Source organism: Ostrinia furnacalis, unplaced genomic scaffold (genome assembly GCF_004193835.3).
Source record: "Ostrinia furnacalis isolate ACB-3 unplaced genomic scaffold, ASM419383v2 OfSCF4153, whole genome shotgun sequence".
NCBI lineage: Eukaryota > Metazoa > Arthropoda > Insecta > Lepidoptera > Crambidae > Ostrinia > Ostrinia furnacalis.
In genome coordinates this window covers 715648-728146 of record NW_021134392.1, presented here as the reverse complement: position 1 = coordinate 728146, position 12499 = coordinate 715648, and the positions used below count along the sequence as shown (strand labels likewise).

The window sequence follows — 12499 nt, the reverse complement described above, 5'->3', positions numbered from 1 at the left end:
ACCACAATAAACCACAACAAGACATTTGACTCCCATTACACGGAAATTAATTACTTATGTGTAAACAACATTCATAAAAATATTTTAATATCAATTGTTATAAATTGGCGAGGCGATATATGTATTACATTAGAGTATGTGTATCTGAATTATATTACTCTAGTAAAAAATCGGAATACTTTGCAAACTACTAATTTCTTACGGGCGCAGCATGCAGTTACGTGCTCCAGTGTGTACGCCGGCAGTAAACCAACACAAAATTAATGTTAAATCCCAATGAGACCCCTTACATATAATTCTATCAAATGCTTGCAAGCTATAAATGTATGTATATAACGTTTTATCATCTATACCTGTGAGGTTTATTTTTTACAACGCACTTGTGTTTGAAACATATAGATTACTATTTTAACTACGATTATTCACTTTAGCTACATAACACAATAGTATAATGTATAAAAGCCACCAATATACATACGTATCTAACTTGCTATAGTAGTATTATATCATTCATTACGCTATATTGGCAAGAATTCTATTTGTACTCATGTGCGTATTAGTGCTTTAAATAATTCAATGCAGTTAAAATAATAATTTTAAATCATTACATACTGGAAATAAATCAATTCCTGCTAAGGAGGGGTAGAATACTCTGCTCAATGCGATGCAACAATCAAGCCGGCGCGGCGGCGTGGCGTGTCAATGAAGTAGAACTAAAAGAATCTTTGTTAATAAAAAACAAGCAACATAATACTATCTATGACGTCATCAATGCGAAATGCATCGAATATCACGAAGGACTTTAGATCGTAAACACTAGTGTTGTAGTCATAACATTTACACCCTATCAGTATGCAATTTATTCAGAGCTCTGTTGCCATATTTTACCTTATTATAGTCATTTTTACAAAAAATAAGTACAAATCTTTTTTCTGCGGTAACGCACAATACACGGTATATTATTATGAATTATTAAGTAAGTATTAACTTCATATGACTAAAGTATTGAGTTCGTAAGTAGACGGTGTCATATACATAATAATCATTTCATTCGTGACGTAAATATTTAGAATATAAGTGTAATGCATTATGTCGCACAGCCAATCATAATCAATCTCGTTACTCGTAATCTTTCGATACGAGTTGAGGATTTTCCGGTTATTAGAAAGCGTGCTCGGTCATTCAGAGTCAATTGATAGAGAAGCTATAGTTGTTTCATCCACGAAGACGCGCCCCACCACTCCCCGGTCGAGGGAAGCGCGGGGTGCGGGGAGCCTGATCCGACCAATCCGAGCGTCATCATTGTAGTGTGCGCGCGCACTCACGAACAACTATCCAATTGCAACGCTGCCAATGCCAACAATGATGCTCGGATTGTTCGGATCAAACTGCGCTTCCCCCGACCAAAAAGTGGTGGGAGGCGCGTCTTCGTGGATGAAACGATCTATACCACTCTGTATATCCCTAGTAACAATATTATGTAAGTATGGTTTACTTAAAACAGCCACAACACTATCTCCCCTTATCATCAAGAGGTCTTAAGTTCATAACACTAAATGACAACCATTTGGATGTATTGAACGATTACTATTCTAGGCAGCGCCGAGATTTAAGAGGTACATTTGTACTAAACGATTTCTCGTTTTATATTAATAAAACGTGACAACCATCAATACGAGTAATGTGTCGAAATTAAAGGCGCGACATTCTTGATGTTGGCAGGTTTCTAANTCACTTAGGAAGAACCCCAAGAATGTGCATTTTCCGGATAAAAAAGAATAGTAAACAGGAAAAGTTTGTTTTGAATAGAACCGATTTGAAAAAATCTCTCACCATTAAATTCATTTTTTTTTCTGCTGAACATAGGCTGTATAAAATATTCTCAAAATAGTAAAAAACCTTTGATAATTTACTATTTGATAAAGAATTTACGTATTTATTATTGATTAGGACTAATGTATACCATTATTTATAATCATAGAGTCGGTGTTGGAAGATTTGAAGATTTTATAGTTTCTTTGGGCTGTCACTTGACAGCCTGGCACACTTTTACGATGGTGGATCAAAGTATTTTGGTTTGACTATAGAGCGTGAGAACACGCACACAGTCATAATTATTTTAGTGTGAATAAAAATAGCATCGAAATTACCTAAACTTGACATGCCACGCTAGACGTAAACGCTCTTAATGGTACGTCTTAAATGTTACGTCACGATGGTATACTATGAAGGCAATATAATCTGGGAATAAAAAATAAAGCAAATAAAAGAACTTACAATACATGTAATGCACAATAATGATATAATGCAACCATGTTAAAATAACTAATATCTTTGGTAAATCAAAGTTTCTGGCATAGTGCAGGCATTATTATTGGCATTAAGTATTTAAGTATGTTTATATCCGTTGTCTCGTACCCATAGTACAAGCTTTGCTTAGTTTGGGACTAGAAGCGCAGTGTAAAATGTCCAAGGATATTTATTTATTTTATTTTTATTATGACGTGCAATCCATTACGCGGAAAAACGTATAGCGGGCCAATAGTGACAAAAGTAAAACTATCCAAATACTTAATCAAGCACTGGGCATTTGTATATGATTAAAAAAAGTGAATATCATTTAATTTCATTAAAAATATATAGAGTGAAGTAATGTAGTTGGACTTAAAATAATGCCTGCAAGATGTCAACAGTTTATTAAATAATTAAAATTTTGAAAACGTTAAAACGTTCGTGGACATTACTTTGCAACAGAACTTTGTAATAATATATATAAATCAAAATTTGCGATTGTTTCGTAGAAAATAACCCCATTTCCAGCTTAAATCAAAATAACAAACAAGTATTGGTCGCGAAATAAAAGTTGAGGTGAACACATACACTGATGTAATATTAGAATACAGAACAAATCAGTCGGCATTATGCAAGACGTCCAGCGCGAAACGCATATACAAATCATTTGCTACTAGCAGGCCTGTTCATCTCCGCGAGTTTGCATCGAAAACAAAACACGCGCGACTTCACCTCCGTCTCTCTCTCCTCACCCATTTGCATTGTAAAGACAATAAACTATTACTATTCTGTGCTACTAGTTAGATGACCTCAACCATAGAGATCTAGAGAGATGCCAACTAATGCGCCGAGTTCGGAACGCAGTGTCGCATTAGAAATTCACACACACAAAGTAATCAAAATAAAAACAATACTTCGCGAAGAGTGTGTCATGCACACATTGCAAGTAATGTACCAATACATACGCAGTCCGCAGTGACGTACGATCGAATGTAATCTGTTAGTTTGAATGTTCTCATTATCTACTGCGGTATCAGTACTCAACGTTCGAATAATCTTTAGTACTACGCAATCAATATAAACTGTTTACACATAAATAACGTCGCTGCTGTCATCATTGCTGTCGCGAGCAATGTGTTCTGTTTTTGGAAATATTGTCGCGACACTGGCCCCGCCCCCTTTTCTCATCTCTCTTTAGTTTCTGTGATCTGTGGCCTCAACTCTCGTCACGCGACCATAGCTTCGATAGACTGAGAGAAAACCAATGAATACTTCCAAATGGGTCTCTGTAGGTTTTGTAGACCAAAAGACTTACATAATTCATTAAGAGCTCGTGACTGCTGAGAATGACTCTTAGAGTATTGAAAATAGTTGTACATGAACATTTAATCAAAATGCTCAAGTCAAATTTTTTGTTTGCCATGGATGGTTTGTTAGAGAGTAAATTACTCTGGGCCACACCATCTTACTTTAACTATAACAATAGTCAAAAGACTGTCAAACTCCATACAAAAACAACAGTTAAAGTTATAGTTAAGGTGATGCAACTCAGCCATAGTATACCAATAGTTATTTTCATTTGCGCTAGAGTTGAGGTTTTCTCAACATTAGTACCTATTTCATACCAAAACATTTTCTTGACAAACGGACCGCGCATTAATTTTGTATAGCAAATTACAACTGTCATGTTAAGTGTCCACGAACATGTAAAAATACGTAAAGCCTGACAAAAACCGACACCGTGTGCAATTTCCCCTATTTTAGAAAATAACATGGAACTGAACGTGCCTATTATTTACGTTAATTAAGTGGTACTCACTTGTAAAAAGTGGTATTTTAAACTAAATACTCTAAAATTATTTAAATATACAGACAAAAAAATGCCGAAAATCCTAATCGGTCTGTTTTTCGATAATTATACATCCTGAGACCAAATGAGACTCAAAACAAGATCTTTAATACGTTATTACTTTCCTCTTGCTAAACGGTACCACTTGTTTTTTGTCAGACTCAACATAAAAATTATATTACATTAAAAATTAATTAAATCTTAAATAATATTACTTATATGTACAAAATTACAAATTCATCTCCATAAATATACATGTTAAAATATAAAATCTGAAACATTTATACTATTACTAAGTGCTTCTACCACACAACCACAAAATAAATAAAAGTAACGCATATTTAAGAATATACATACACATAATTTACATTTAAATAAATAATAGGCCAAAATGTATGAAATAATCCATATGCTTATCTATAACAAATTTACTCTATTTATTCTGTAATAAATAATGTTGTACTTGCTAGGATTGCTTAGGTTGCACTTAGCCAATCTAAATATGTAGTATATGAATATGTATAGCGATACAAAATACTATATGCACGATTATGTTTGTAGCAGCGTTTGGGTGTATTTTATATAAAGTATAAACTGACGTGATGCTACGGTTATAACTTCAAAGCTCAGTTTATCTAAATATAAAGTGAATGAGGCACGAAGACCGGTATCTATCTATGCACTTATCTAATTTATAATTTATTACCAGATATAAAAGTCTACCAAATCATATAATAATAAAATAATATCTATTTCATGTGACATAATAATTTATACAAATATATTAAAAAGATTTCATTGTAATGTACCTACTGTAATTAAAATAAATTGATTATTATAAATATTAATGTGAAGGTCAATGTATAAAAGTTGGTGTTAGGGATTATAACTATAGTTATAGTAATGCTAGCTTATCCTATCACGTTTGGTGTGTTCAGATGTCTGCGAGGAGCTCTGAGTAGTAGTGCGTCGCGCTCAGATAGTCCACCAACCGCCGCGGCAGTGGCAGGCTACTTATGAGGTCTCGTCGTACATACTTTAATATCACAAATCTGGAAAAAAATACGAAAATCATCACCATGTAATAATAGGCTAGACCTGTTAAAAAAGAGAGACACAAAATGCCTCAAAAGATAGTAAATTCTTAAGCTCGATGACAGAAACTGAAGAGCATCCACTAATAGATGGCGCTATTAATGGAATAGCAATCAAACACTCAACTCCTCCTTCAGTCATCCATCCCTATATTTACGTAGTTTTGGTTCTTTCTAACACTGTCACTCATGCTTTCACATTTTACTTTTCGTGTGAGGTATTACTACTTCGCGTAACATTATTGAGTGTCATCTCATGTTTGTAACATTTGCATAATTGGCCCGCTGGAAACGAGGTAAAAAGGGGTATTAACTAATACGATACTAAAGAGCCTAGGCCACGCCCTATAATGCTTGTCACGATAAAATTTTATCGTTGCATTATATCGATTGTGTGCGATAAGCCCATACATTTGTCGTCTAAAATCATCGATAATCCATCAACTGGAAAAAAGGGCGTCTTATCACCTGCACATGTGCTGCAAGCTCTGCACACGCTTGAACCTGGAGACAGGATACAGCAGCTGGACGCGCACAGGTCCCAACACCGGCCGCAGGTTCAGAAAGAACAAGTAGCGCCCGCTGCGTGACGTCTCCACCGCATTCTCGATGAACTCCACGATCGTCTGCGCTTTGAACATCGTGCAGCCACCAAAGCAAAAGTTACCTGCGGAAAGAACATACAACTGTCTTACATTCGAGACAAACTTGACCTTCACGGGTTGGGTTTTTATTGGCGGTCAACGGGTCAAGTCTTATATTCGGCTGGCTCTCGTTTTGTTGAGCGCCGCCTTTGTCGTTCAATTGAATTATGTCGCATTTTACGCGCATTCAGGATGTCGCGCGAGTTGCAAATTTTGAAATTAGTTAAGACAACACAAAAATCGCAAGCCAATTAGGAGTTTGGTATCTAATCCTTTATTTGCCGCCAGCAGAATATGTGTTCATTTCAAATTTTTATCTATGACGTAAGCATAGCTATTTCACAAAACCTTTCAATATGTTCACTTTGGCCATCATAGGAGACTCTATTGGAGTGAATGAGAGATGTTCGAGAATAACCAATAGCAGTAACTCGCTTTACTATGACCGCAGGCAGGGATACTTTATACAGATGACGTTTCAAAAACTATATGCATAGCTTTTGTATAAAGTAAATTAATAAAAAATGGTGCTTACCCTGATCATGTTCAATCCTTACATGTCTAAGTCCATTTAACTTAAACGTTAAAGTGAATATATAATGGTCGTCACTACTATCTCTCACAATGAAAGAACCATCCGGCTCATTGGACAGAATTTTTTCGGCAGCTTCCACTGATATCGGACCCCAGTACCAACCATACTGTTAACAAATAAATAAAACATCAGTGGAGACGGTAGAAAAACTTGTAGACATGAGGAAACTTTATCAAAGGCAGGTATTAACATTTTGCATTTTTGTAACTTTCCATATTTGCAATAAAAAAATTGTGTATGTGTGATAAACAACTTTTTCCTGAAATACTTAAAATACCTTTTATGAAAACACGAAATGTTTTTCGCTTTCTTGGCATCATAGATAAAATTGTGTAAATTGAACAAATTGGAATCAACAAGCTGAATTAAATTAGGAAGGCTCACTTGCGACGAACGAGTAATGTTTTATTTATAAACGGAGTTCTACAAGGACTAAGTCGAGGTCATCGTGAGCATACACAGAGAAGTGTTAGTTTTTAAATATTAGTGTTTTTTTTTAACAGAGTTTGGGTGCAGCAAAGCAGTATAGAGGGATTAGAAAAGTATTTTCACGTTTTTAGTTGCATGCCAGGGCCTATCTGTGGCCTAATACAAATGTCACAAGACCTGCAACACATAGTATTGTTTTCAAATTCTCACTAAGAATTTACAAAATTAGCTTAATTTGAAGAAAACCTAAAGAAATCTATAGCATTTGAGAATATCGTAGAGGTCGTGCGTGATACGTAATTCGAGATCGTGAACGCGGTGGTGCTGTTTTACTTATAGGTATTGATGAAGTGATGTAAAAAATTTGAACTCACGTCTTTGACTTTCTGTAAAGAGGTAGCAAAGTCCATGACTGTATCCTCTTCGCTGGCGCGGCGGCGCGAGGTTTGCGGCGCGGGGGGCAGCGGGGGCAGCGCCCGGCGCACGGCGGGCGGCGGCGACGCGGCGCCCTCCACCCGCTCCACATCCGACCCCTCCGGCCCCTCCGATGCCGGCTGCCTCCGCCAGCGGAACAAATTACAAAAACTCTGCTTCAAATTCAACGACAAAATCCGCACCGGAGACATCTTCGTCTTCTGACTCTGACACGACTTCTTCGATCCCTTCTCACTCTTATCTACCTCTATCAAATCCTTCGGTATATTCTCTTTATGCTTCTTATTCTTCGCATTCATACCAAACGAATTCTTGCTCGACTTTTTGTGATTATTGTTCGTCTCCATCGACTTCGTTATCTCATTGCTCTCTTTCAGCAGCACTGTCGCGTTAGCATCTTTTGCGTGCCTCGTGTGTATAGCGACGTTTGTTATGATCGCATTACTCTTTTTGTTGATGGTGTTCCTGCATTCCGAGTCACTGGAACTAGAATAAAGCGTGTGCAGATACTTTCTCATTTCGCGAAGAGTCAAATGTAAAGAATCTGTGTCTGAATCAGTCGCATTTTTCTTAACAGAAGAACTAGGTAAACTGTGTCGTTTACTTTTTACGTCTTTATGTCTCGTCGTGTCTTTTGATTTGTGATTTCTCTCTGGCGGATAATTGCTTAAACCTACACCGAGAGGTGTGCTCTTTCCACGTTTCTTGTTATTTCTTGGGGGTCGCTTTCCCTTATTTCTCATATTATTGTTATGATTAGGTCGGACCATATCAATGGGTACTGCATAAATGTCGCTGTCGAATGGGACATTGTACATATCCGTAATATCTGACGTTTTTGCAGATAACGTGTCATGTGAAATAGCTTGTGTTATGAAACTCGAGTCGTCTGCTTGAAACTGAGTAACAAGTGAGTTGTGACTGCTAGAGAGGCGAGAAGACAAGGAGTTGCGGGAAGAGGGCCTGTTCGCGCGACATGGGCTGAGATGCAGAAGTCTTGGGCTTGCAAATCGGTGATTTAAACACTGCCGTCGTTCATATAATGTTTCTGGTTTTAATTTCCTGGGATACAATGGTGAAACATGTCTTGTAGTCATCGGTATATCTAGACTGGAGAAATTAGGCTTGTTTGTGGATTCATGGGTACACAAAACAGTTGGAGGTACAAAGACAGCTGTACATGACGTGTCTTCATTGATTCGAACAGGATTGTCCTGAAACAAAATATGCACTGTATTTTAATTTAGCCTTATTTAGGTATTGATGCAACAAAAACCAATAGATTATATCCTGTGTATTGCGAAGTGGTAAGGTTGCAATAAAGATTAATTCATTAGTGGTTTACGGCCACATGCAACATTCCATATTAGTTACAAATCATGTTTAGTATTTTTTATTCATCTCAAACAATTTATAGTAATTCAGTAATATTTTGAACATGATTTATTTAGCTAATTTATTAATGTTTAAAATTAATTGCTTGTTAATATAATGAATAAGATAACTAGATTTACATTATTTTATTATTTCAAAGCATCTTTTAGAGTCATAAAAGAAAACTTACCTGGAATTCTGGCGGGGGCTCGATTGTAGTAAGTATTACTTTGGCTGGGCCTTTTTTCACCGTATTAAAAAAATCACCACACATGCGCTCAGAGGCATCTGTAGACTCACAAAGTGACAGTGACCTCTCATCAAAGTCACTTTCCTGCAACTACAAAACACTTTGGATTAAAATCTGATAGTACATAATATTTTTATATTCAGACACAGTTAATAGACAATGTTTAGTGCTTTGCATTAAAACAAGTTTTGATTATTAAAGCATGAATTACATCTTTAAGTGCAGGTGCCACAAAATGAGATTATATGTACTATAGTACTTTATCACAACACAGATTAGTTTATGTGATTAAAAATTATAAAATTCGCCATTTCAACAAAACATAATGAATACTGTGCAATAACACAAGCAAAATCATAAAACAATGCACTCAAACAATTAAAATATCAAACAAGAATTGCTTACAGAATTTCGCATTGCATAAATAATGGATACTATTTTTTTTATTAATTAGAATGAAACTCGCAATTAAAAAGTAAAGGGAACTTAACATATTACTATTATTGTGTTTTGGTCACGCATAAGCAGCTACATGGATTCTGATTTAATATGAGAATTATAAATAACTTGAAAAAATCGAACTGCCTGATGTCATTTAATATGTACAAATAATGTCAATTTTCTTTATGACCATTTATATACACAGAAACAAAATAAAAATATAATAAGACATCAGAGAAGAATATTAAAATAGGTACATTTTGATATAGGTAAGGATGCTATCAAATTAGTTGTAATCAGGAATTTGGTGCTTACATTTTGTATAAAAAACATGTGTTTATTTTATTTTGGTAGTCCTCCTACAGATTCTACTGCAGTCTGACTCCAATGTTCTATTTTGAGAGCAACCTTACAGTAAACATATGAAGTATCAAAGTAACATAAAAATAAAGCACATAAAATTAAAAAAACACTAAGTTTTAACACTGCAGATTTCTCAAATATACAAGCCATGCACACAACATCAACAAAATGTGTAAATAAATTTAAAAAATTAAGTTAACCCTGATTTAACATAAATTCATCCCTTTCCATTAGGGTTTTCTATAATCGCTAGCTATACTTCCTAATTCCGCTGCTATTTGTGTGAACAAAATTTTGAATGTTCATTTACTTGAATATTTGGAAACTAAATGATCCTAGAATACTGTTATTTGGACACTAGCGTCACAACACACATATAGATATCTTAGACAACAAACATGATCCATGCATTTGCATAGTTTACCTATGATCAGTCATTGCTTGCAACTCTGCCAAGCTTCTGGTAGAGCTAAAATAAATAGCTCAAACAAAATGAAACGCCATGCATGCATCTTTTAGGATAAGCCCTGAAATTATGTTTACATAAATTATCATAGTAATATACACACAATCACAATTCAATTAGGATTAGTAGTGTGTAAATAAATTGATACATGTTTTTAAACATTATCTTAGATTTGAATATTAAAAAAAAGGATTACTCAACAATCATATATTTGCTAGCTTGTGTCTCTAACGAAAATTTTGTGAAATGTGTAAATTAAACAGATGAAAAGATGAGTTTTTTTTGTTAATATTTTCAAATTTAAAGCAGTGGAATTGCCAGGAAGCAGTGATGATCACAAACAACAAACATACTTCCATATTAGTTAGATTACATTAGCAACACAACATGGCAAAACAGTATGAATTAACAGACCTAAAACTTTAAATTTAGCTTGGATTTCATCTTGATCAAGGATCTTTAACTTCTAATTGTAAGCCTTGACCATACCTAAAAAAGTAAAATATAATAGGTAAGTAAGTGGATAGATTTATTACAATAAGGAAAAATGATGTTTTATGTGTAAAATAACATGTTATTATTGAGTGTCCAGTTGTTATAAGTTAATAAGAATAATTTTGACTATTTTTTGGAAATATTTGGGTTTATCAGGAAAACCCAATATTTCAATTATTAGTACATTATGATGCAGGGATGTAAGATAATTATATCATTTTCTTTCTAAAACAATAAATAATAAACAACAAGAAAGAAAATTGGATTGTTTAAACATGACACTGAGGATTTCAGTTTTAGGGGTTCTCTGAATCAAATATTATCGAAATAATAAATGGTTAAAGCAAGCTATCTACTTAATTTCTATGCAATAGGAAAATGTGTAGGCAAATTAGTAGCTACTAGAGTACATAAAGGTCAGTCATAACGAGTCATCGATAATGTCATAACATGTTATTTACCTATAATTCTTGAAGATTTACATACATGGATTAACGAGAAATTAGAGTCTGCTTACCTCGGATGCAACGTGATGCCATCCACTAGCGGAATCACTTGAAAATGAACCACTTGTAATCAGCAAGCCACTATCTTCACTTAACGGAGGCGCCTCAGATTGTGTTGAGAAAGAAGGCGGTGACTCCATCACCTTTGAAATGGATACGATACCAAATAATGTAATGAAAAAACATAAAATGGACGTGGATATCTTAAATATCTAAAAAAGAAATGACGAAAACAACATGCAGCGACTGATTACTACAAAAATTAATAAATCGAATCTAACCTAACCCCACCAGATGGTAAGTCAAGCTTTTACGTAAATGCCACCAATCATGAGACATTATTTATAAACATTTTGAATCTGATTGGTTAGGTAAATGTCAAAAAAGCGGAACCACAATATTAATCGATTTTATTGGTCCCAGGTCCCAGCTGGTGAGCTCATCATGCAAGGAGTTCTAAGTTGGTTGTCAAAGATATGATAACAAAGTCTGAGATGACTGATTCATTACACATTTTTGAATGTTTATTTATTTTGGAAAGAAAATAATGGGAATATCTATTATGGTTTAAAATAAATACACTTATTAATTAATTCATGAATATTCTTCAAAGCCTTATTTCTAAAAAATCTTGTAAGTTTTTTTCGTTAATTCCTCTATGGTTTTTTAAAACTCAAGTGTTCATTAGAGTTTGTTTCCCTTCCCTAGCCCAAATAGTGAGCTCACTCTTTTTATCGGTGGAAACGCAGCTTAAAGTTTGACATAAGAATTTAAAAAAAAAAAAGAAAAAAAAGTAGCTGGGTGCCAGGGTGAAGAAACTTCCATACAATGGTCATCGAAGTGAAACTTGCTTCCAAACAGCGACATCGGTGAATAAATTCAAATACTTTTTAACTACCCTAAAACGCNCTTAGATTAATAAAACCTAGATGGATAGTCTTCATACAAACGCTTCGTCAAGAGTGAGGCAAAAATCTTATGTCATTAGTGTCAATTTTGTTGGGGAGTGTAGACAGTGAAGGCGATTTTCCCGAAAGTAGGGAAATTTTTAATACGTTTTTAATTATTTTATAATTAACAAAAACAAAACGCATCATTTATTTATTTATTTATTGATAAAGGTACACCAACAGCAATACACATTTAAGACATCATGTACTTACTTATTTAATTCAAAGTACCTACCTAATAACAATAAGATAAATCGACTTAAAAGTCTCGATTTCATAAAAAAAGGAAGTGTATTTGTACGGCGAACAATTGGGA

The 12499-nt window shown here is 34.6% G+C and overlaps 1 protein-coding gene across 3 annotated transcripts; it reads right to left on the bottom strand.

Annotated features, from left to right (window-relative positions):
- Positions 1–2267: 2267 nt before the first annotated feature.
- LOC114358915 (uncharacterized) lies at positions 2268–11614 on the bottom strand. 3 transcript variants are annotated; one of them, XM_028313084.1, is made up of 7 exons: positions 11515–11614; positions 11245–11376; positions 8903–9052; positions 7278–8552; positions 6415–6580; positions 5704–5902; positions 2268–5193 (listed from the first exon to the last, which is right to left on the bottom strand). In XM_028313084.1, exons 2-7 carry the CDS (start codon positions 11371–11373, stop codon positions 5076–5078), a joined length of 2037 nt encoding a protein of 678 aa, XP_028168885.1. In that variant the 5' UTR covers positions 11374–11376; positions 11515–11614; the 3' UTR covers positions 2268–5075. The 3 variants fall into 3 exon arrangements, with proteins under 3 accessions (XP_028168885.1, XP_028168886.1, XP_028168887.1); XM_028313085.1 differs by lacking the exon at positions 11515–11614 and adding an exon at positions 10647–10721 and having other exon boundaries at positions 11245–11508; XM_028313086.1 differs by lacking the exon at positions 11515–11614 and adding an exon at positions 10191–10293 and having other exon boundaries at positions 11245–11262.
- Between the last annotated feature and the right edge of the window lie 885 nt (positions 11615–12499).